Below are 27,057 nucleotides of genomic sequence, written 5' to 3'. Positions count from 1 at the left end.
TGTGACTCTCAGGACAAGGAAATAGAAAAATATATATGAAATTTTGAACCACATGAAAATACAATGGCTGAGACATTTTCAAAACAGATGAAACACACAAATCCTTAGATTGAAGAAGTACTAATTTCCAGAAAGTAAATCCATACCTAGGAGCAGTACTAGACACCAAAGACAAAGAGAAAAGAAATTAAAGCAACCAGAGAATAATATCTAACTAGACAACCCACAGTGGAATGAATATTGGCCTTACAAAAGCCTTCTCACTGACAACAAAAGAGGCCACAAACCAAATGATTATTATCTTCAAAGCGCTTTGTGAAAATAATTGTCAACCTAGAATTTCACATCCAGCCAAAATATTTTTCAAGAATGAGGGGAAAGTAAGGACATTTTCAAAATAAGAGTTAGTGTTTACCACTCACAGAGTCTCAATGAAAGATTACGAAAGGATACATATAGTATAAGATTAAGAAGATTAAAACTAGAAGAAAAGACAAAAAGAAATCCAAGAAGCAATGGGAGCAAAGAAACCAGTAAATATATAAGTAAATTGCAACTAGCATTGCCCAAATAATAATAATGATAATAATACCTATACATAATATCAATTTGTGTAAATTGGAGAGAGTGACACAGTTACCATTTATGTCTTCATATTTTTCAGGAGAAAAGCGGGGATATAATGAACTTTAGAAGTTGTTAGTTCAAGGATACATGTTAAAATTTTAAGGAAATAACAGAAATAAAAGTTTAACTTCCAAACCTGTAAATTGAAGCAGGGGAGAACAGAAATAAAGTAAACCAACCCAATAGAAGGCACAAAAGGGGGAAAAATGCTAGAAATAAATCCAAGTATCTAATTAAATATATATTATTATATATATATTAGCTAAAATTGGAAAAAAAATGTGAGCTTAACTCACTAGTTTAAAAAAATGAGATTTTCATATTGAATAAAGTAATCAAAAATCCAGCTACATGTGAAAAGCATAAAAAAGAAGAAAGGCTGAAAACTATCTGGAGATGCTTTATTAATATCAAACAATTGGACATCATATATCCAAAATAAATTAACCTATACCACACACCCTACATAAAAATTAACTCAAAACAGATGATAGCCCTAAATGTAAAATGTAAAACTATAAAATATTCAGAGGAAAACATAAGAGAAAATCTTTGAGACCTTGGGTTAGACAAAGCATTGTTAGATACAACACCAAAAGCACAACCAGCTAAAGAAAAAAAAAATTGATAAATTGTACTTAAGAATAAAAAATGTCTGCTCTTCAAATAATACAGTGAAGAGAATAAAAAGTCAAACCATAGACTCTGCAAATCACGTAGCTGACAAAGGACACTATCTGGAATATATAGAGAATTCTCAAAAAGGCAACAATAAGAGGCCCAACCTGTTCAAGATGGCAGAGTGAGACACTTCAGGGCTCCATCCTTGGCACAGAAGCTTTGTACATCCAGCAAGAACTGGCAGATACATCTTTCTCAAAGCTCCAGAAAACAGTTAAAGAACGCAGTAATAGGGGAAGTGTCAATCAAGAAAAAAGGTTACTTAAAAGCAGCAGGATCAGATGGTCAGAGCCTCCGGGAGAAAAGTACAGAGGGAATCTAGGAATTTATGAGCAAGAGAATCCTCAGAAGTCAGGACAGGCAGAAGCAGGGGAGCAGCCTCTAAGGCTTCAGAAATTCTAGTGGATATCCAGGAGGAGTGATGTGCCCCATCTGCCTGGACCTCCTGACAGAACCCCTGAGAATAGACTGCGGGCACAGCTTCTGCCAAGACTGCATCGCTGCATTAAAACACTCTGTGAAAGGCCCAGAAGGGGAATGCAGCAGTCCTGTGTGCCAAACCAGCTACCAGTCTGGGGACCTCCAGCCTAATCGGCATATGGCCAACACAGTGGAGAGACTCAGCAAGGCGGTGTTGGGCTCAGGGAAGCAGCCAAAGTTAATGCTTTGTGCCCACCATGGAGAGGAACTCCAGCTCTTCTACAAGGAGGATGGGAAGGTCATTTGCTCCCTTTGTGAGCTGTCTCAGAAGCACTGTAGTCTCCACGCATTCCGCTTGGAGGAGGTTGCCTAGAAGCATCAGGAGAAGCTCCAGGTGGCTCTGGAAAGGCTGAGGAAGGAGCAGCAGGAAGCTGAGAATTTGGAACCAGACATCAGAGAAGAGAGAGCTCTCTGAAAGAATCAGATACAGAATGAGAGACAAAGTATCCAGGCAGAGTTTAATCAGTTGAGAGGTATCCTGGACAGGGAGGAGCAAAGGGAGCAGCAAAAGCTGAAAACAGAGGAGGGGAAAGTTCTGGATAACCTGGCAGAAGCTGAAAATGAGTTGGTAAGCAGAGCCAATTTGTGAGAAAGCTCATCTCAAATCTGGAGAAATGGTTGCAAGGGTCAAGAATGCAGATGCTGTAGGATGTGAATGCCATCATAAAAAGGAGTAAGAGATTGCCCTGAAGAAGCCAATACCTTTTAAAAACAAACAAAAGAGTATGTTCCAAACTCCATATCTGAGTGGGATGCTGCAAGTGTTTAGAGCCAACAGATGTCCAATACTATTGGGTGTACATGATGCTGAATCCAATCAAAATTAATTCAGATATTGTCATTTCTGAGGATTTGAAACAAGTGAGATATGCATCCGATTGGATGAGAAATTCATTTTTGAAGGACAATTATGATGGTTATGATATCCTGGGCTCTACCTGATCATCTCAGGGAAACATTACTGGAAGGTTGATGTATCCCAGAAAACTGCCTGGTTCCTGGGGGTAACTGTGGAAAATATATCAAATCCTTTTCAAACTTTGGTGTCAGAAAAGGTGCAAGTTGTCGAAATGATTACGCTAGATATCAACTTCAATATGGCTACTGGGTTATAGGTTTACAGAATCAATATGTGTATAATGCTTTTGAGGATTCTTCTTCCTCAGATCCCTTGATGTTGACCCTCTCCCTGACTGTTCCTCCCTGTCATGTTGGGATTTTCCGAGACAACGAGGCTAACACTGTGTCATTTTTCAATGCCACAAACTATGGGTTTCTCATCCAGAAATTCTCTAATTGTCCCTTTTCTCAAAGTGCTTATCCATATTTCTCAGAGTATTTATCCATATCCATATGGATAAACAAGTTTGTGAACTTTCTTACACCCTAACCCACTTCTGTCAAGTGTTCCCTCTCTGAAGTACATCTCTTGCACTCAGATCATCTGCAGCATTTTTACCACCTTTCCCTTACTCTCTCCTTTCTTTTCTTTTGAAAGTCCTTCAGTCATCATTAAGATGTACCATTTACCTCATGTCTTTTTCTTTCAATATCTTGTTAGCATTAGAAGAGAAGCCTAATTCATCATTTTCCATATTCCCATGGAAAAGTGACTGATTCCACCTGAAACTACCAAACTCCAACCCAGCAGTCTGGACTCCTGAAGACAATTATATAATAATGTAGATTACAAGGGGTGACAGTGTGATTGTGAAGACCTTGTGGATCACACCCCCTTTATCTAGTGTATGGATGAGTGGAGGAATGGGGATAAAAACTAAAGGACAAATGGGGTGGGATGGGGGGATGACTGGGGTGTTCTTTTTTCACTTTTATTTTTTATTCTTGTTCTGGTTCTTTCTGATGTAAGGAAAATGTTCAGAGATAGATTGTGGTGATGAACGCATAACTATGTTATCATACTGTGGACAGTGGATTGTATATCATGGATGACTGTACGGTGTGTGAATGTATTTCAATAAAACTGAATTTAATTTGAAAAAAAAAAAAAAAGTGACTGATTCCTCCTCAAAAAAACACCAGCATTGGAGTAACACCTCTTCCAATACTTTACACCTCATTCTCTGCCTCTAACCTGAGAAGTTGGAGCAAAGCTTTGCAACAACTTTCTATGTTATCTAAAACCTTGTATAGGAGTCATTTGCTAAAAATGAGTCCTTAGGGGTGTGTCAGTTTACCCAAGATGCCCATATTTACCAAGGAGTTAGAGAGAAAATAATAAAAATAGTATCTATTTAGAGTGTAGGTTTTGTGTCCACACTATCTGAGTTCAAGTCCTTCCTTTCCACATACTAGCAGTATAACCGTAAATAAGATGCTTAAATGTTGTACTTAATTTCTTAAAATCATTTTGGGATAAAAAATTTTAACTAACACTTAAAATCATTGTGAGGAACTAAATATTATTAAATGTAAAGCACCAATCTAAGTGTCTCATCTTAATAACTATTTGTACTACTTTTTATTGAAAAATATAAACTGTCTCATAGAACAGGTCTGTAAACCTTCAGGGGAACTATGGAAGGCTCTACTGAAGTCTCATTTTTCAGATCCTAGATACTACTGTCAAGATTACTCCAGCTCTTCTTTGATTAATAGGCATATGTGCTAGTTTGGATATATATTATGTCCCACCAAATGCCATATTCTTTAATACAATCTTGTGGGGGCAGACGTTTTAGTGTTGATCAGGTTGAAATCCTTTGATTGAGTGTTTCCATAGATATGTGACTCAATCAACTGTGGGCGAACTGTTCAATTAAATTATTTCCATGGAGATATGGACCCTGCCCATTCAGGATGGATCTTGATTTAATCACTGGAGTGATATAAGAGCTCAGACAAAAGGAGCTTGCTGTTGCAGCTTAGAGAGACATTTTGGAGATGGCCTTTGAAAGCAGACTTTGCTGACTCTTTGGGGATGCTAGCCTAGCGTTTGCTCCAGAGAAGCTAAGAGAGGACAAAACACCCCAAGATCAACATTTTGAAGAACACAGAGAAGCTGAGAGAGGAGCTGGAACACAAACCGGGATTAGCAGACGTCAGCCATATGCCATCCCAGCTAACGGAGGTTTTCCAGACGCCGTTGGCCTTCCTCTAGTGAAGGTATACTCATGTTGATACCTTAATTTGGACATTTTCATGGCCTTCAGACTATAAATTTGTAACCAAATAAACCCTTTATAAAAGCCAATCCATTTCTGGTATTTTGCATAACAGCAGCATTAGCAAACCAGAACAGTATTGTGTGTGTGTGTGTGTGTGTGTGTGTATGTGTATCAATCACAGATTTTATCATAATTCTGCTGTTGCCACATACTAGCCCTTATGAAGTAAACTAAGTTCTATGGAATCCACTATCTCATTTGTAAAATAATGTAATGAAACTTACATGATGGAGTATTGTGAAAATTAAATAATAGAATGCTTTTTAATAACTTCTGCCATTTCCTAGCATGTTAATAGAGATCCTATAATGGTGTGCATTAATTTTTTTCTGATCCCTTTCTTTATGATTTGAAATAACTGATTTTAAGAATATACATTAGTTTACTTTCAAAATTATTACCTTTACTTTAAGAAATAAAATAACTTGATTAAAGAATCACAAATTTTTTAAAGTATTATCTAACTGTAAAATAAATATTTCAGCATTGTAAAACAAAACAAAAACAAACAAAAGTAGTAGGATCTTGGGAGCCCTGCCTGACTCCTCCTCTATCCCTCAGAGAAAACTGTATCCTAGTGAAGAGGGGACATTGGGAACCATTTAAACAGGGGAATTCCTAGGGCCATATGCACAAGCCCAAGCCAAGAGGCATGCTTAGAAAGGATAAGGGAGGCCCCTATGCTTTGGCCAGAAGCTATTCTTTAAACTGTTACATAGGTAAGTACTGAAGGAGAATGTTCACACGGGTCAATCCGCAAAGACCAGAAACATGTAATCCATTTTTTGTTTGGTTGGTTGGTTTTTGTTGTTAGTTGCTGGCAATCAGGAAAACTTATTAGCTGAATACAAACTTAAGGAACAGACATCTCAAAATCTAAATTCCAATGATAACACATTAAAATGTCAAAATGTCCAGGTTTCAAAAAAAGGTTATAAAACATAGAAAGAAACAGGAAGTGATGACCCAGGCAAAGGAGAAGATTGAAGTATCAGAAACCATCAATGAGAAGGACAAGATCTGGGACACATCAAAAAAAGACTCTTAAAAAAACAGTCCTATGTGTGTCAAAGAGCTAAAGGAAAATATGGACAAAGAACTAAAGGAAACCAGAAAAAAAAATGTTAGATGAACACAAAGAATATCAATAGAAAGAAGGAAATTACAAAAAGGAACCAAACAGAGCTGGAGACCATAGTAAGAGAAATTTAAAATTCCCTAGAGGATTCAAAAGCAGATTGGCACTGTCAGAAGAAAGAATCAGTAAACTTGAAGATAAGACTACTGAAATCAGTTTGTGGAAGAGAAAAAGAAAGAAGAAAAGTGAACCAAGCCTGAGGAACCTGTGGGACACCAACAAGCATACCAATACATGCATTGCGGGAGTCCCAGAAGAAAAAGAGAGAAAGGGGCAGAAAGAATATTCAAAGAAATAATAGCTGAAAACTTCCCAAATTTAATGAAAGACATGAATAGGCACATGCAAGATGCTCAACAAACTCTAAACAAAATAAACCTAAGTAGACCCCTGCTACAGCATTTTATAATCAAACTGTCACAAGTCATATCACAGATGAAAAAAGCTGCAAAAGAAAAGCAATGTGTCATATACAAGGGAGACTCTTAAGATTAAATGCATATTTCTCATAGGAATCCATGAAGGGAAGACAGCAGTGGGATGACACACTTAAAGTGTGAAGAGCAAAAAATTGCCAACCAAGAATTTCATATCTGGCAGAACCGTCTTTCAAAACTGAGTAACAGATAAGACATTCTAGATAAACAAAAGCTGAGAGAGTTTGTCACCACTAGGCCGGTCCTATAAGAGATGCTAAAGAGAGTTCTGCACATTGAAAGGAAAAGACAAAGACAATAGATTGAAGCCATATAAAGAAATAAAGTTCTCCAGTGAGGGCTTTATAAATATAAATGCATTATTGCATTTTTGGTTTATAACTCGACTCCTTGGTTTTGTTGATTCTCTCTATTATTTTCCTGTTCTCAGTTCACTTATTTCTGCCTTGATCTTTGTTATACTTCACACAGTATCTAAAAGGCAAATGCATAAAATGTAATGATAAATCAGTGGTTTTGGGCTCATAATGTATAAACAAGCAATTCATGACCAGAACTACATAAAGGTGGGGGGATGGAGGACAGCGTGTGTACTACTGAAGTTAAATTGGTATCAAAGCGGATGAGATCGTTATAGATTAAGGATGTTAAATTTAAGCCCCATGAATAGGGAGATATAAGGGGTATGGGATTTTTTTAGAAGAAATGAGAATGTTCCCATATTGAATGTGGTGGTAAATACATAACTATGTGATTATACCAAGAGCGATTGATTGTACCCTTAGGATGGATTGTATGGTGTGTGAATAAAACTGTTTAAAAAAAAAAATGAGTGCAGGGATACAACATTGTGAACATAATTAACAACAGTGAAATATATATCTGAATGTGATTAAAAGAAAATGTTACATTGTATATGTGGTAACAGAATAAAAAATTAAAAAAAAAAATTAAGCCCCATGGAAGCTACAAAGGAAAATATGAGAGAATATGCAAGCTCACAGAGACAGAAATTAGAATATAGGTTGCCAGGGCTGCGGGCAGGGAGAATGGGGATATGGGAAAATTAGTACTGGAAGTTGGTAAGGAACTGCAATATTGTGAATGTGATTAAACCCATTGAATGGTATGCTTAGGAGTGACTGAAATGGGAAAGTTTATGTTGTATATATGTTCCCACAATTTAAAAACAAAAAAGAGTAACTAAAGAAACAATGACAATTAATTGCAATACATGATTCTGGACAGGATCTAAAAAGGGAGGAAAAAAGGCTCAGAGGACCTTATTGGAATACAGACTGCAAGCTCTATATCAATGTTAAACTTCTTGAACTTCATAGCAGCACTTAAGGTGGTTACATAAGTGAATATCTTATTCATAGAATATGTACATGGCAGTATAAAGTGTTCAAGAAGCATAACGTATGCAATTTATAATCAAGTTTTCAGAAAATGGATTGATAAATCAATAGAAAGAGAGACAGAAAGATAGAATGATACAACAAATGTGGCAAAATGTTAAAATTGGCGGATCTGGTTATCTAGGGGGTGTAGAAGTATGTTGGAGTTCTCTATATTGGATCTGTATCATTTTTGTAACTGCCCTGTAAATTTTGTAACTACTTCAAAGCAAAAAGTTAAAAGTAAACTATAAGAAAATTAACACAATAAAACAAATTGGGCAGAAAACTTGACCAGACACTTTCCAAAACAGATGTAGGGATTGCAGATAAGCACAAGAAAAGAAGCTCAAAATTATTAGTCACCAAGGAAATGTGAATTAAAGCCACAATGAGATACCATAGCACACCTATTAGATTGGGGAAAAAAAAAACACACACACACACACCTGCTTACAAGATCAGGGCAACTGAAATTCTCATATGTTGTTGATGGAAAAAGAGAAGCATTGGGTAGAGTTAAACATATCCTTACCCTACAATCCAGTAATCACATTCCTAGGTATTTACCCAAGAGAAATAAAAACCTAGTTTCCCCCCACCCAAAAAAATACTGTATGAAAATATTTATAGCAACTTTATGCATACTCAACAAAAACTGGAAAAAAATAAAAAACTAGAAACAGTTGGGAAACAGATAAACAAACTGTGGTACACCCATACAATGGGATACTCATCTGCAATAAAAAGGAATGAAGTATTGATTCATGCAACAACATGGATGAATCTCAAGTGCATTACGCTAAGAGAAAAAAAGTCAGATTGAAAAGCTACATACTGTATGATTCCATTTATATGATCTTCTGGAAGATGGGGAATACCTGCCCTACCAGATATCAAGAATCAGTACAGAGCTACAATAGTTAACACACATACCATATAGTAAACAATGCAGGATTAGATGAAACAAAACAGAGAGGTTAACTAGCAACCATATTTTACAAAGTCACCTGTAGCTAGAGTACTGGATGCATGTTAGGATCATCCAATTAGACGCACCTACACAAGATTTCGACTACAGAAGTGAGGCAGAAGCCATCTTCCTAAGCTCCTGATAAGCGGCTGGCAAGAAATATTAAAGGCAGCACTAGGTTTGGGGTTCTAAGGGACTTGCGGCAGTGCCAGGAGCAGAAGCAGCAGCTTTTTTTTATCTTTGGATCCTAGCTACGATGGGATGACAGGGAAACAAATAATCCAGGGGAAGCTCCTCCCAAAACTTCCTTTCCTACAGGATTTCCAAAGGTTTTGAGAACTTGAATTCATTCAATCCCTTTCTGCTTGAAATGCCTAGAGAGCTTTCTATTTCCTGCACTAAATCATGAAACACAGATTCTAGTCCATAAATCAAAAAATTAAATGGATATGGATTCATTGCAAAAATTTATTTCATCATAAGGTTCAAAACTTCTGTTTCTTACAATCTTAAAAGGAATAAACTGTCCCATATCACAGATGAAAAAACTGACTTTTTTTTTTTAAATCAAGTTTAGATGTTTTAAGAAAGAAAAAGAGACTACTTAAGAAAAGAAAAAGAGGTCATTGCCAGGTACTGTACTTGCAAAACATATATCAATGGTCTTTACCCAAACCACTTTTTTTAAAAATACTGAATCTTTTTCATAGTAAGAGAGAATGGAAGCATACTAGATGTTGGAATACCAAGCTTTCTCATGAAAAAAAAAGGTTAACAAGTACGCCTTAACAAAGTATTACTGTGAACAAACAAACCTACAACAGGGAAGGAAGGAAGGGAGAGAAGGAAAGGAAGAGGGAAGGAGGAGGAAAGGGAGGGAGAGAAACATTTTCATATTAAATGATCTAAAGTAAAATCCAAGGAATCTATGAGTTCTATAAGGCTCTAAAGAGGAGCCTTATAATGGGACCCTAAAAATAACATTGGTTTCATCAATTACTAAGAGGTCGGAAGGAATTTAAATAATTTTCAATCAGCAAATTACCTTGAAGGGTCCTGGTTCTGGTGAGAGCACCTCCAAAGAAGTATTTGAACTTCTGCTTCCAGGTCGTGTTCTTGAATTTGAGGCTGGTTTTGAAATTCCGTCTAGGTTTCCCTTTATAATATCCATTAATATACTGAAACAGAAATAAATTAACAAGCAAGTTAGGACATATATTTAAATGATCCATTAGTCAGTTAATGTTAACATGCAACTCAGAGCCTTTGTTAAAAGAATTATTCTGCAACCCATGTCACACTAAGCATTCCCCAACTTCACCAAAGATGTTTTGGGTACATGGTCATTAAATCTCACATTACCATAGCGCAAATCATGCTGCCCAGGATGTTAGATGCTGAAAGTGGCTAAAAGAGAATGCAGAAGTTAATGTTTTCTCAGTGGCTTCCTGTGCTTCTAAGAGTGTCCTTGGCCTTCTCTGGGGGAACAATAGTGGGGCATCCCTGCCTCTCAACCAAGATCTATGCTTAGCTGTAAAGATTTGCTAAGGCCTCTCTGCTACCTTCTTCTGGTTTTGCCTTCCTTATTCCAGCCTTTCCCATTCTAGCTCAGCCTTCATCCAGGGCTTCCCTCCCAGCTGTGATTTCTACTCTCCTCCTTGGCTCCACATTTTCATGGAGTACTTATCTGCAGGGCACTGCTCTTATGCTATCAATCTTCCCCTTCAAAAACCCATGATTCTACTTCCAACCTCTGGAACAAAAGAGAATAATGCCTACTTACTCTACTACAGCACCGACTTTCTTTTTTTTTTTTAACATTCATTTTTATTGAGATATATTCACATACCATGCAGTCATACAAAGCGTACATTCAGTTGTTCACAGTACCATTATACTGCTGTGCATTCACCCCCAAAATTAATTTTTGAACATTTTCATTACCACACACACAAAAATAATAAGAAAAATTAAAGTGAAAAAGAACAATTAAAGTAAAAAAGAACACTGGGTGCCCTTTTTTTTTTGCCCCCATTTTTCTACTCATCCATCCATACACTGAACAAAGGGGAGTGTGGTCCACATGGCTTTCCCAATCACATTGTCATCCCCATAAGCTACATTTTTATACAATCGTCTTCAAGATTCAAGGGTTCTGGGTTGTAGTTTGATAGTTTCAGATATTTACTGCTAGCTATTCCAATTCATTAGAACCTAAAAAGGGCTGTCTAATATTGTGTGTAAGAGTGCCCACCAGAGTGACCTCTCGGCTCCTTTTGGAATCTCTCTGCCACTGAAGCTTATTTCATTTCCTTTCACATCCCCCTTTTGGTCAAGAAGATGTCCTCCATCCCACGATGCCAGGTCTAGATTCTTCCCCGGAAGTCATATGCCACATTACAGCACAGACTTTCAACTGTTGTTAGATGGCTAAACATAGCCAATCTCTGTATTTTTCATGTGACACTGTCAGCAGACTTCTCACCACCCTGGCTGCTCTATTCTCAGTGCTGTTTTCTGAAGCTGGAAATACTAGTTAGGGTGGTTTAAGCTAGGGGGAAAAGTTGGGCACTGCAGGCACACTGATTCTTCCAAACTGTGCTTTTGTCAAGAACCATTCCAGATTCCTTCAGTGATGTTGGGGGGGTGTGCGTGTGTGTGTGTATGATGAGTAAAATGGAAAATGGAAGAAATAGGGAGAATTCCTCTCACCCCTCAGCTTTACATGTGAATGGATATTTTCCAATAAATTCTTTCCTACATTCCTAGCAATTGGGTATGAAACCATGTCTCTCATAACAGAATGAAGAAACGCAATTCCCTCTTTCCCAGCAAGTGTAACAATGTCCTATTCTTATCCTACAGAATGACTCATCTCTCTCTCTTTCTTTCTTTCTTTGAACAGCAGAGGCAAAATCCAGGGAAGTTTGGGAAATAGGAAGAAGCACAAAGAAGCACAAACATAAACAATCTGAAGCTTCTCCTAGGCACACAGAGGGATAACATGGTTTGGCCTCTAACCATTCAATGTGCCAAAGCTGATGCTTAAGGAACCAGTAGGTCAACTCTTTCCATCTCAGCAAATGGAAAAAAAAAAAAAAAAAAAGTATTGATCTCAACATCAATGAAACTGCAAAAGGATTTGGGCTGACTCAACATTACTGTTGTTGGATGATGGATCACCCTGGCCAACCACATCACAACCCAAAAACATAAGTCACCAAAAGGCCAAATGTCTTGTAAGAGCCCTAAACACCCTGTCAAGGGAGACATTGTAGCTTATAGAAGGAGCAATGAGATGGAAGCATGCGCAGAATAAAGAAAGAGGCACAGTGAACTGTCAATGACTTGGATCAGCAAAAAGGCTTCAGAAATTTTTCCATTTGCCTGTTCTATTATGTTTGTTCCTGAAAATAATAAATCAAATAAAATACAGTTCCAGGAGTAACTGTGGATGTCACCTTATGAATTTGGTCATGTGGGGAAAAGTATCAATAAAGGGCATTGAAATAAGAGCTTATAGATATATTTGAGTATTTGAAATAAACTGTCAATAGCCACATAGAAATTTCCGCAAGAAAAATAAAACATTGTACAAGAAAGAAACCAATAATACATTTAAATCACAACTATTGCATAAAAATATGCAATAACTAAATGTTATTTTAGCCACATATCATGGCTTAATTATATTAGAGATATGTGGGGAGGAGTGTATAAATGGACAAAGGAGGATAATAAATCTAAACTGTGATAATAGAAAATCAATGAGAATGTCCAAAAACTGACAAAGCCCCCCCAAAAAAAGTCAAATAAGCATAATATTTAAGAGTTTAAATGGCTGCCTCTGGTGAGTGACATTAGGAATTGCTTTTTTTTCCCAACTGTAAATGTTATAGTACAGGTTGACATTTTTAACCACACTACTTTAATAAAGATGAAAAGTAATTTTTAAAATCATAAATAAATGTAAAATATGAAATCCCCAAGGGATTGAAAGGAAATGAAAAAGGAAATATAGGCTTACTAAGCATGGCACCAAGAGCAAAAACCAAAAAGGAAAAGACTAATAGATTTGATCATATAACATTTACTGTCCTTGAATCCTGAACATAAAAAGAACTTTAAATAAAATTAAAAGGCACATAAGAAACTAGGGAAAATATATGCAACATAAATGGCATACAAAAAGTTAATGCATTTACAGATTTGAACAGTGTGTACCAATCAATAAGAAAAAGAAGCATTCCAACAGAAAACTGGCTAAGGGGATAAACAAGGAATTCACATACCAAAAGAAAGAAAGAAAGAAAAAGAAATACAAATTGTCAATAATTTTGTCTTTAGAAAAGTTCAATTTCTCTAATGAAAGGAATATACAGAAACGGACCTGAAAGATAATCACATATCAAGGATGTAAGAGTGGTAAATTCTGGATTGGAGGGTTCATGAATGTTTCTGTGTTCTTTTTAACTTTTTGCTTATCTGCATTTTCTCACTGTCTATAAATAAGTATATATGACTTTCATAATTAAAAAATGTATTTATTGTAGAAAAATTCTAGAATACACTAAAAAGTAGTCAAAAATAAATAAAAATCACACAACATCCCATCACTCCAAGTTAAACATTGCTGGTGCATTTTGTTTCCATCTTTGCTCTATGCCTTTTTTCTAGCAAAACTGGACTCATATTGCTCACTGAACATTAAACAATGAGCATTTTCTTATGACATTAAAGACACTTGAAAAATAAAGTATCAAACTTGAGAAAAATGTTGTTTACTTCATGATATTCCATTAAATAGATGCATCATCAGTTTCTAAATTGTAATCAATCACTACTAACATGTACCAATTTTTCACAGCATTCATTTCAAACAAGATTAATTTAAACTTTTTCATATAAGCTTGCAGGGAATGCAACAATCATGGATGATTTAAAACCAAAATAGGGACAGATGGCTGCTGTAATTTGATATTTTTGGATGAATGGAAGAATTAATAGAAAATGAATCCTATGTTTAGTAATTATGAACAGTCAGCCTTTAAAAAAGTGGAATTACATTTAGTTTCATGATTTTTATGTCTAAAAGGGTATTTTATGGACTAATTTTTACTTTATTTTATCATGTAAGGATTACTTGCCCATGAGAGAAAAAAAAAAGTTAAATAATACGGAAGAATGTAAAATTTTTAAAGTTAAAATTCCCCTCACTCCCAGAAACACTGTCAACAGATTTTTGCAGATCTTTTTTTTAGGCATAGGCAAACCTTCCACCCTTTAAACCCACCAAACCCTCACAAACACACACAGAAATGGCATGGTGTTTTGCAACTGCTTTTTTTTCATTAATATATTTTGGAGATTTTTCTATATCAACATTTATAGATATACTTCATGCTTTCCAATTGCAATATGATATTTCATCACATAGCTGTAGCATTTTTTTTAAACTAGCTCATTTAGGATGTATATGGAGTATCTGCTATTAAAATCAATGCTGGGGGCAGGGCAAGATGGCGGACTGGTGAGCTGTATGTTTTAGTTACTCCTCCAGGAAAGTAGGTAGAAAGCCAGGAACTGCGTGGACTGGACACCACAGAGCAATCTGACCTTGGGCATACTTCATACAACACTCATGAAACGTGGAACTGCTGAGATCAGCGAAATCTGTAAGTTTTTGTGGCCAGGGGACCAGCACCCCTCCCTGCCAAGCTCAGTCCCGTGGGAGGAGGGGCTGTCAGCTCCGGGAAGGACAAGGGAGAACTGCAGTGGCAGCCCTTATCGGAAACTCATTCTACTGACCCAAACTCCAACCATAGATAGACTGAGACCAGACACCAGAGAATCTGAGAGCAGCCAGCCCAGCAGAGAAGAGACAGGCATAGAAAAAAAACAGCATGAAAAACTCCAAAATAAAAGGGGAGGATTTTTGGAGTTCTGGTGAACATAGAAAGGGGAAGGGCAGAGCTCAGGCCCTGAGGCTCATATGCAAATCCCGAAGAAAAGCTGATCTCTCTGCCCTGTGGACCCTTCCTTAATGGCCCTAATTGCTTTGTCTCTTAGCATTTCAATAACCCATTAGATCTATGAGGAAGGCTCTTTTTTTTTTTTTTTTAATCTTTTTTCTTTTTCTAAAACAAGTATTCTAAGAAGCCAAATACAGAAAGCTTCAAAAACTTGCAATTTGGGCAGCTCAAGACAAGAGCAGAACTAAGAGAGCTCTGAGACAAAAGGCAATAATCCAGTGGCTGACAAAATTCACTAAACACCACAACTTCCCAAGAAAAGAGAGGTGTCCGCTCACAACCATCATCCTGGTGGACAGGAAACACTCCTGCCCATCGCCAGCCCCATAGCCCACAGCTGCCCCAGACAACCCAGTGTGACGGAAGTGCTTCAAATAACAGGCACACACCACAAAACTGGGCGTGGACATTAGCCTTCCCTGCAACCTCAGCTGATTGTCCCAGAGTTGGGAAGGTAGAGCAGTGTGAATTAACAAAGCCCCATTCAGCCATCATTTCAGCAGACTGGGAGCCTCCCTACACAGCCCAGCAGCCCAGAACCGCCCTGGGGGTCGGCACTCACCTGTGACATAGCACAGTCATCCCTCAACAGAGGACCAGGGGGTGCACGGCCTGGAAGAGGGACCCACTTGCAAGTCTCAGGAGCCAGACACCAATACCAAGGACTTGTGGGTCAGTGGCAGAGACAAACTATGGCAGGACTGAACTGAAGGATTAGACTATTGCAGCAGCTTTAAAACTCCAGGATCATCAGGGAGATTTGATTGTTAGAGCCACCCCCCTCCCTGACTGCCCAGAAACACGCCCCATATACAGGGCGGGCAACACCAACTACACACGCAAGCTTGGTACACCAATTGGACTCCACAAGACTCACTCCCCCACTCACCACAAAGGCAAAGCAGGGGAGAACTGGCTTGTGGAGAACAGGTGGCTCGTGGATGCCACCTGCTGGTTAGTTAAAGTGTACTCCACGAAGCTGTAGATCTGATAAATTAGAGATAAGGACTTCGATTGGTCTACAAATCCTAAAAGAACCCTATCAAGTTCAGCAAATGCCAAGAGGTCAAAAACAACAGAAAATTATAAGGCATATGAAAAAACCAGACGATATGGATAACCCAAGCCCAAGCACCCAAATCAAAAGATCAGAAGAGACACAGCACCTAGAGCAGCTACTCAAAGAACTAAAGATGAACAATGAGACCATAATACGGGATACAAAGGATATCAAGAAGACCCTAGAAGAGCATAAAGAAGACATTGCAAGACTAAATAAAAAAATAGATGACCTTATGGAAATTAAAGAAACTGTTGACCAAATTAAAAAGATTCTGGACACTCATAGTACAAGACTAGAGGAAGTTGAACAACGAATCAGTGACCTCGAAGATGACAGAATGCAAAATGAAAGCATAAAAGAAAGAATGGGGAAAAAAATTGAAAAAATCGAAATGGACCTCAGGGATATGATAGATAATATGAAACGTCCGAATATAAGACTCATTGGTGTTCCAGAAGGGGAAGAAAAGGGTAAAGGTCTAGGAAGAGTATTCAAAGAAATTGTTGGGGAAAACTTCCCAAATCTTCTAAACAACATAAATACACAAATCATAAATGCTCAGTGAACTCCAAATAGAATAAATCCAAATAAACCCACTCCGAGACATATACTGATCACACTGTCAAACACAGAAGAGAAGGAGCAAGTTCTGAAAGCAGCAAGAGAAAAGCAATTCACCACATACAAAGGAAACAGCATAAGACTAAGTAGTGACTACTCAGCAGCTACCATGGAGGCGAGAAGGCAGTGGCACGATATATTTAAAATTCTGAGTGAGAAAAATTCCCAACCAAGAATACTTTATCCAGCAAAGCTCTCCTTCAAATTTGAGGGAGAGCTTAAATTTTTCACAGACAAACAAATGCTGAGAGAATTTGCTAACAAGAGACCTGCCCTACTGGAGATACTAAAGGGAGCCCTACAGACAGAGAAACAAAGAAAAGACAGAGAGACTTGGAGAAAGGTTCAGTACTAAAGAGATTCAGTATGCGTACAATAAAGGATATTAATAGAGAGAAGGGAAAAATATATAGGACAAACATAAACCAAAGGATAAGATGGCTGATTCAAGAAAAGCCTTCACGGTTATAACATTGAATGTAAATGGATTAAACTCCCCAATTAAAAGATATAGATTTGCAGAATGGATCAAAAAAAAATGAACCATCAATATGTTGCATACAAGAGACTCATCTTAGACACAGGGACACAAAGAAATTGAAAGTGAAAGGATGGAAAAAAATATTTCATGCAAGCTACAGCCAAAAGAAAGCAGGTGTAGCAATATTAATCTCAGATAAAACAGACTTTAAATGCAGGGATGTTTTGAGAGACAAAGAAGGCCACTACATATTAATAAAAGGGGCAATTCAACAAGAAGAAATAACAATCATAAATGTCTATGCACTCAATCAAGGTGCCACAAAATACATGAGAGAAACACTGGCAAAACTAAAGGAAGCAATTGATGTTTCCACAAGAATTGTGGGAGACTTCAACACATCACTCTCTCCTATAGATAGATCAACCAGACAGAAGACCAATAAGGAAACTGAAACCCTAAACAATCTGATAAATGAATTAGATTTAACAGACATATACAGGACATTACATCCCAAATCACCAGGATACACATACTTTTCTAGTGCTCACAGAACTTTCTCCAGAATAGATCATATGCTGGGACATAAAACAAGCCTCAATAAATTTAAAAAGATTGAAATTATTCAAAGCACATTCTCTGACCACAATGGAATACAATTAGAAGTCAATAACCATCAGAGACTTAGAAAATTCACAAATACCTGGGGGCTGAACAACACACTCCTAAACAATCAGTGGGTTGAGGAGGAAATAGTAAGAGAAATTGCTGAATGTGTGGAGACGAATGAAAATGAGAACACAGCATACCAAAACCTATGGGATACAGCAAGAGCAGTGCTAAGGGGGAAATTTATAGCACTAAACGCATGTATTAAAAAGGAAGAAAGAGCCAGAATCAAAGAACTAATGGATCAACTGAAGAAGCTACAAAATGAGCAGCAAACCAATCCTAAACCAAGTAGAAGAAAAGAAATAACAAGGATTAAAGCAGAAATAAATGACATGGAGAACAAGGGAACAATGGAGAGGATGAATGTCACCAAAAGTTGGTTCTTTGAGAAGATCAACAAGATTGACAAGCCCCTAGCTGGACTGACAGAATCAAAAAGAGAGAAGACCCATATAAACAAAATAATGAATGAAAAAGGTGGCATAACTGCAGATCCTGAAGAAATTTAAAAAAATTGTAAGAGGATACTATGAACAACTGTATGGCAACAGGCTGGATGATGTGGAGGAAATGGACAATTTCCTGGAAACATGTGAACAGCCTGGACTGACCAGAGAAGAAATAGAAGACCTCAATCAACCCAGCACAAGCAAAGAGATCCAATCAATCATCAAAAATCTTCCCACAGATAAATGCCCAGGGCCAGATGGCTTCACAGGGGAATTCTACCAAACTTTCCAGAAAGAACTGACACCAGTCTTGCTCAAACTCTTTCAAAGCATTGAAGAAAATGGAACACTACCTAACTCGTTTTGTGAAGCTAACATCAATCTAACACCAAAACCAGGCAAAGATGCTACAAAAAAGGAAAACTGCCGGCCAATCTCCCTAATGAATATGGATGCAAAAATCCTCAACAAAATGCTTGCGGATCGAATCCAAAGACACATTAAAGGGATCATACACCATGACCAAGTGGGGTTCATTCCAGGCATGCAAGGATGGTTCAACATAAGAAAATCAATCAATGTATTACAACACATTAAAAATTCGAAAGGGAAAAATCAAATGATCATCTCAATAGATGCTGAAAAAGCATTTGACAAAATCCAACATCCGTTTTTGATAAAAACACTTCAAAAAGTAGGAACTGAAGGAAACTTCCTCAATATGATAAAGAGCATATATGAAAAACCCACAGCCAGCATAGTACTCAATGGTGAGAGACTGAAAGCCTTCCCGCTAAGATCAGGAACAAGACAAGGATGCCCGCTGTCACCACTGTTATTCAACATTGTGCTGGAAGTGCTAGCCAAGGCAATCCGGCAAGACAAAGAAATAAAAGGCATCCAAATTGGAAAAGAAGAAGTAAAACTGTCATTGTTTGCAGATGATATGATCTTATATCTGGAAAACCCTGAGAAATCGACGATACAGCTACTAGAGCTAATAAACAAATTTAGCAAAGTAGCGGGATACAAGGTTAATGCACATAAGTCAGTAATGTTTCTATATGCTAGAAATGAACAAACTGAAGAGACACTCAAGAAGAGGATACCATTTTCAATAGCAACTAAAAAAGTCAAGTACCTAGGAATAAACTTAACCAAAGATGTAAACGACCTATACAAAGAAAACTACATAACTCTACTAAAAAAAATAGAAGGGGACCTTAAAAGATGGAAAAATATTCCATGTTCATGGATAGGAAGGCTAAATGTCATTAAGATGTCAATTCTACCCAAACTCATCTACAGATTCAATGCAATCCCAATCAAAATTCCAACAACCTACTTTGCAGTAGGTTTCCTACTTGGAAAAGCTAGTTATCAAATTTATTTGGAAAGGGAAGATGCCTCGAATTGCTAAAGGCACTCTAAAAAAGAAAAATGAAGTGGGAGGACGTACACTCCCTGACTTTGAAGCTTATTATAAAGCCACAGTTGTCAAAACAGCATGGTACTGGCACAAAGATAGACATATAGATGAATGGAATCGAATTGAGAATTCAGAGATAGACTCTCAGATCTATGGCCGACTGATCTTTGATAAGGCCCCCAAAGTCACTGAACTGAGTCATAATGGTCTTTTCAACAAATGGGGCTGGGAGAGTTGGATATCCATATCCAAAAGAATGAAAGAGGACCCCCTACCTCGCCCCCTACACAAAAATTAACTCAAAATGGACCAAAGATCTCAATATAAAAGAAAGTACCATAAAACTCCTAGAAGATAATGTAGGAAAACATCTTCAAGACCTTGTATTAGGCGGCCACTTCCTAGACTTTACACCCAAAGCACAAGCAACAAAAGAAAAAATAGATAAACGGGAACTCCTCAAGCTTAGAAGTTTATGCACCTCAAAGGAATTTCTCAAAAAGGTAAAGAGGCAGCTAACTCAATGGGAAAAAATTTTTGGAAACCATGTATCTGACAAAAGACTGATATCTTGCATATATAAAGAAATCCTACAACTCAATGACAATAGTACAGACAGCCCAATTATAAAATGGGAAAAAGATATGAAAAGACAGTTCTCTGAAGAGGAAATACAAATGGCCAAGAAACACATGAAAAAATGTTCAGCTTCACTAGCTATTAGAGAGATGCAAATTAAGACCACAATGAGATACCATCTAACACCGATTAGAGTGGCTGCCATTAAACAAACAGGAAACTACAAATGCTAGAGGGGATGTAGAGAAATTGGAACTCTTATTCATTGTTGGTGGGACTGTATAATGGTTCAGCCACTCTGGAAGTCAGTCTGGCAGTTCCTTAGAAAACTAGATATAGAGTTACCATTCGATCCAGCGATTGCACTTCTTGGTATATACCCGGAAGATCAGAAAGCAGTGACACGAACAGATATCTGCACGCCAATGTTCATAGCAGCATTATTCACAATTGCCAAGAGATGGAAACAACCCAAATGTCCTTCAACAGATGAGTGGATAAATAAAATGTGGTATATACACACGATAGAATAGTACACGGCAGTAAGAAGGAATGATCTCGTGAAACATATGACAACATGGATGAACCTTGAAGACATAATGCTGAGTGAAATAAGCCAGGCACAAAAAGAGAAATATTATATGCTACCACTAATGTGAACTTTGAAAAATGTAGAACAAATGGTTTATAATGTAGAATGTAGGGGAACTAGCAATAGAGAGCAACTAAGGAAGGGGGAACAATAATCCAAGAAGAACAGATAAGCTATTTAACATTCTGGGGATGCCCAGGAATGACTATGGTCTGTTAATTTCTGATGGATATAGTAGGAACAAGTTCACAGAAATGTTGCTATATTAGGTAACTTTCTTGGGGTAAAGTAGGAACAGGTTGGAAGTAAAGCAGTTATCTTAGTTAGTTGTCTTTTTCTTACTCCCTTGTTATGGTCTCTTTGAAATGTTCTTTTATTGTATGCATGTTTGTTTGTTTGTTTTGTTTTATTTTTTCCATACAGTTCATTTAAAAAAGAAAGAAAAGTTAAATAAAAAAAAAAAAAAAAAAAGGAAAAAAATATGTAGTGCCCCCTTGAGGAGCCTACCCCACCTCGATGGTTGTTAACATGACCACAGACATAGGGGACTGGTGGTTTGATGGGTTGAGCCCTCTACCATAGGTTTTACCCTTGGGAAGACAGTTGCTGCAAAGGAGAGGCTAGGTCTCCCTATAGTTCTGCCTAAGAGCCTCCTCCCGAATGCCTCTTTGTTGCTCAGATGTGGCCCTCTCTCTCTAGCTAAGCCAACTTGAAAGGTGAAATCACTGCCCTCCCCCCTACGTGGGATCTGACACCCAGGGGAGTGAATCTCCCTGGCAACGTGGAATATGACTCCCGGGGAGGAATGTAGACCTGGCATCGTGGGATGGAGAGCATCTTCTTGACCAAAAGGGGGATGTGAAAGGAAATGAAGTAAGCTTCAGTGGCAGAGAGATTCCAAAAGGAGCCGAGAGGTCACTCTGGTGGGCACTCTGACGCACAATTTAGACAACCCTTTTTAGGTTCTAAAGAATTGGGGTAGCTGGTGGTGGATACCTGAAACTATCAAACTACAACCCAGAACCCATGAATCTCGAAGACAATTGTATAAAAATGTAGCTTATGAGGGGTGACAATGGGATTGGGAAAGCCATAAGGACCACACTCCACTTTGTCTAGTTTATGGATGGATGAGTAGAAAAATAGGGGAAGGAAACAAACAAACAAACAGACAAAGGTACCCAGTGTTCTTTTTTACTTCAATTGCTCTTTTTCACTTTAATTATTATTCTTGTTATTTTTGTGTGTGTGCTAATGAGGGTGTCAGGGATTGATTTGGGTGATGAATGTACAGCTATATGGTGGTACTGTGAACAATCGAATGTACGATTTGTTTTGTATGACTGCATGGTATGTGAATATATCTCAATAAAATGAAGATAAAAAAAAATCAATGCTAAACCTCACATAGAAATTTACTCAAAAGTATCACAGACCTAAAAGTAAAACTTAAAAGTATAAAATTTCTAGAAAATATGTATGACTTTTTTTAGGGAAAGGTTTTTTAGATACAACATCAAAAGCATGATGCAACATCAAAAAATGATGCAACATCAAAAAATATATATACTGATTAAAATTTTGGAATGCATCAAAATTGAAAAACCTCTGCTCTTTAAAAGAAGTTGTTAAGAAAACAAAAACAAAACCACAGACTAGGAGAAAACATTTGCAAAACACATGTCTGATAATGGGCTTGTCTCCCCAAAACACAAAGAAGTCTCAAAACTCAATGAGAGGAGCCGGTAGAGATGAGTGGCAGAGGGACTGGGACCCAGTGGGTTGCAAAGCCGCCACGGGCAGCAGCGGCAAGAGGGACTCTGGGCACCGCAGGCTCACGGGGAGCACCTCATTATCAAGGATCTTGGAGAAACTCACTCAAGACGTTTAGATTACAGACCAGTTATTCAACATGAAACCCTTTACTTTGGGAAAGAATTTGAAGAAAAACGTGGCCTTCGAGAAATGAGAGTTCTTGAAAATTTGAAGAATATGATCCACAAAACAAATGAACAATGTAGAGAGAGAAAGAACAACTTAAACTAAGTTCCCCAGAGATTGCAAGCAGCTGATCACTCAGGCTACAGACTCCAAGAGGGAGCAGGAACAAAAAAAGATTCATAGTGAGCACTTAATAGCTAGTGAAAAATAGCATGCAGTCCAGGGGGATGTTTTCATGAAAGAGCAACACAACAAACAGACTGAAGTGGACCAAGAGTACAAAAAAGCCACGGAGAGACTTAAAGATCAATATGCTGAGATGGATAAAGACCTAGAGAAATTTTCAACCTTTTAAGAACTTGAACCATAACAGTAACAAACTAACGAGAAAACATTGACACCTTCCAGAAAATATTGCCACCAAACCATTAGCCTCTGCTTCAAGCTTAGCAATATTTTCAATGGCACTTTTACATCAAAGAAACAAACTTCTGCTTGAATCCTGATTAAAAGTTTAACAGAAGAGTGCTTTATCCTCCTAGTTCTCAGGTGCCTATACATGATTATTTGGATGGGGAAGAGAAGGAGGAAAAATGGGATAAATTTACACTTTGTTAATTAGAATTGCTCTCCTCTATCACTGATTAGCTCAGAGAACTCTAAGACTTACCACAAAATAATTTAATTCATTCCTGTGCAGGATTAGTATTAGTTTATTATTGTGGCTTAAAAGGCAGGTATAATGGCACCAGTCATAGCTTCCCAGGCTATTGGAAGAACGTATAAAATGTTATTACATAAAAATGTAGACATAACAACTGTCCTTGGAGCAGAAATCACATTTAAGAGAATCAAGAGGCAAAACATTCTCTCACCTATGGCAGAGATGGCCATGTTGGGCTTTTAACTGCCTATGGAAAAGGTTGCAAATTTTGCAGTAAAGCATAATGCCATGTGTTTCACTGGATGATGAGACGCACTTAAGTTTTGTGGCCTTCCAACGGTTAGTATTTTCAGCTTTTAAAACATGCTTAAAAGGAAAAGCTTACCAAAAATACATTTTGACTTTTAACCTTTCCAAGAACCATAATCTTGCCCATAGAATTTACCTCACATTTGTATCTGTTTTGCTGTGGGTAAGTTTTATGGGATAAATAATACCTATAAATGTTTCAATTGTTGAATGACTAATCAGCAAAATCTGCCAAGCAGTCCCTCTGGAAGTGTATAAAGAATCTATGAATGAACCAGAAGTGTTTGCCCACATGACAAATGACCCATGTTAAAAGTAAATCCTTTTTAGTGTTAACGTCTACTCTCATAAGCAGGTGTATTATGGTACAGAAGATGTACCAATTGTCATCACTGCGATCTTTAAAAATCTGCATTTAACAATATAAATAAAGAACTAAGTTGATTTTTTTCATTGGCCAAAAAACAAACAAAATTAAATGCAATACTTTCAAAGGATTTATGGCAAATGAATTTGAGGTATGGATAAATCCTTCAAATATTTTTTATTGCTCTGCAGTAAAGAAAGGGAAAAGAAAGAAAATATCCAACTCTCTGTATTACCTCAGTGTTGCAACTGCATAAAATTGACAATGCTTGCCTGTGTAAATTTATGGCTTACTGTCAAAGCTTCATTCCTGGCTGCAAGCTGAAAATGTGATTAAAGTTAATAGTGGAGAAAAAAAACTCAGTAAGAAGGAAAGATATGAACAGGCATGTCACCACAAAAGATGTATCGATGGCAAATTAGCACAGGAAAAGATGCTTACCATCATTAGTCATTAGGGAAATTCAAATTAAAATCGCAATGAGATATCAGTACACACCTATTAAAATGGCTAAAATTAAATAAATAAATAACTGACAAGTTTGGGGAGCAATCGGAAGTCTCATATATTGCCAGTGAGAATACAAAATGGGACAGTCACTTAGCAAAACCATTGGCAGTCTTACAAAGTTAAACATACACTTACCATATAACTCAGCAATCTTATTCCCAGGTATTTACTCAAGAAATGAAAACTTATATTCACAGAAAAACCTGTACATGAATGTTTATAGGGGCTTTGTTAATAATCACCAAAAACTGGAAACAATCCAAATGTCTCTCAACTAGGGACTGGATAAACTGTGGTACATCCATAAAATGGAATACTACCAAGAAATAAAAGGGAATAAACTTATGATGCATGCAACATGGATGAATCTCAAATGCATTATGCTAAGATGAAAGAAGTCAGATTCCAAAGGTTACAAGCAATCTGCTTCCATTTATGTCATGCTGGTACAGACAAAACTGTAAGGACAGAAAGAACACTGGTGTGTGGTTGCCAGGGGACAGGGGAAGGTGGGGAGGGGTTCACTACAAAGGGGCACTTGAGGATTGTGGGAGGACAAGGGTGAGGAAAATGGTATCTTGAGTGCTGTGGTAATTACATAATTGCATGCGTTTCTCAAAACATTTTAAAGGATTAATTTTATTGTATTTAAATTATACCCCAATTTTGTTACCCTCTTTGTACAGATCTTTGTTTAGTTGTGTTCATATATCCATAAATTATAATTGCTGAGTCAAAGAACACTGGCTTTTCAAATTTTGGTAGTGCACCAAACTGCCCTCCAAAAAGTTTGTACCAAATTATACTTCTACCAACAGGGTATGATCAGAGTGTGTTTCCCCACATCGGCCTGTGGTAAATCTAGTTATCGTCAGTTTTTTCATCTTTGTCTATCTGATAGGCGTCAAAGGTATCTAAGGTCGAGTCTCTAATCAAATGTTTATTGACCATCTTTTTTTTTTCTTCTTTCTTTTGCTGTGAACTTCCAGCTGGCATCCTTTACTATTTATGGTCTGCTTTAAATGGCTGGTGATTAATTCTGACATAAACTCCAGATTTTAGGGGCCACAACGCACGGAACGTTGGGTGTCCTCGGTACTCGGTCCTAATGCCAGGAACGTTCGCCGTCGGGTCAAGGAAATCCCTGGCGAAACAGTCTTGTCAGAGAAAGTGGCCCTCGTGGCCACACCCACCGGCTTACTCTCGGGCCTAGATCCGCCCCAGCTGAGCCGGCTCCCGGGACCCAAACCGCACCCACCCCGCACGGCCCGCCCCTTCACTCGCCCCGCCCCTTCCTCTGACAGCCCGTCTCCAAGCCAAGCAGTTTGACACAACTCCACCCCGACACCGCATTGGCTTGTCGCGCGGCGACAGAGTCCCGCCGCTCGTCCGTGCGGTTTCCTCACCTTCCCGGCGGGAACTCACGGAGCAAGTGCCTGTTGTCAAAGCACCGATGGGGCAGAAGTTCACCATTGGCACTCGCAGCGTCACCCACTTCCCCTCAAGGGCGAAGGATCTATCCCGCCACCTCCGCTTCCACCTCTCTGGACGCGGAAAAGCACCTCAGCCAAAACCCTCCTGCCTCCAAGAACGCTGTTCCCCTGGCAACCAGTAGCGCGACTCTACCAGTCTCGCGATAGGAGAAAAGGACTGTACCATCCAGCAATGAGAAATGGGGGCAGGACAGAACCGCGTGAGCTGGAGCTATCCTGCTGGGGCGGATACTGTAGGTTGGGAAATGGTTTTTCTATTTACCTTGAACTCGGAACAAGAAAGTTTTGAGCTTTCATGGCTCTGTCCTTCGTTCTTCAAATGATGCCCTGCAGGTCACCTATCCTCTCTGATCCTCAGTTTCCTCCTCCGTAAAATGGGGATGGTAATCCTTTTTCCTCACATGATTTCCCAAAAGAAATCATGTATGTGACGTTCTCGGTAAATTTTAAGTGCTGTGTAAATAAAAAAAAAAATAATCTTCCACAGATCGGGCTATTATCCAAAAAAGGGTAATAACTGCTATTTATGCCTTCTTTTATTTGTAGTTTTTCTAATTCCCAGTACGGGAAGACTATTTGCCTAAATCCCCGGGCTGATTTTGTTTTCATCCCGGTATTATCCCATTTCTTCTCCTTTCCCAGTTTGAATAGAACCTTACAGTTTACAAGGCATTTTCACATACTTGGCCCTTTTTATCCCTGTTGTTTTGAGTAGGTAGGATGTGTACTCCTTCAGTTTTTTCCAGCTGGTCAAACAGACATAGGTTAAGTGAGTTGCCCAGAGTCCCATAGCTACAATCTTGGGCAGTGGTAAGTGTAAAATCCTGGCTGTAAAGGCCATTCATATGCTTCTGAGTCCCACATTTCTATTCCCTGCCCAGACTTCTCTCCTGAACTCCAGATGCCTTTATCTAGCTGCCTATTTGACATC

General features: G+C 38.1%; 1 protein-coding gene and 1 pseudogene across 9 annotated transcripts in view; one reads left to right on the top strand and one right to left on the bottom strand.

The window, feature by feature from the left end:
* FSIP1 (fibrous sheath interacting protein 1) overlaps positions 1–26,231 on the bottom strand; it is a 233,835-nt gene extending 207,604 nt beyond the window's left edge. For all 9 annotated transcript variants that reach the window (XR_005216486.1, XR_005216483.1, XR_005216485.1 and 6 more), the window contains exons 1-2: positions 26,040–26,231; positions 9,970–10,102 (exon numbers count right to left, since the gene is read on the bottom strand). Coding sequence is in view for 5 of the 9 variants with exons in the window: in XM_037834335.1 (XP_037690263.1) it covers positions 9,970–10,095 (126 nt within the window). In the remaining 4 variants the exon portion in view is untranslated. The remainder of the gene's footprint in view (positions 1–9,969; positions 10,103–26,039) is intronic.
* Positions 22,533–23,138, top strand: LOC119532822 (annotated as a pseudogene).
* Positions 26,232–27,057: the final 826 nt, after the last annotated feature.

Source organism: Choloepus didactylus, chromosome 4, assembly GCF_015220235.1.
Source record: "Choloepus didactylus isolate mChoDid1 chromosome 4, mChoDid1.pri, whole genome shotgun sequence".
Taxonomy (NCBI): domain Eukaryota; kingdom Metazoa; phylum Chordata; class Mammalia; order Pilosa; family Megalonychidae; genus Choloepus; species Choloepus didactylus.
The sequence above is the reverse complement of the archived record's forward strand: the minus strand, read 5'-3'. Positions and strand labels throughout refer to the sequence as shown.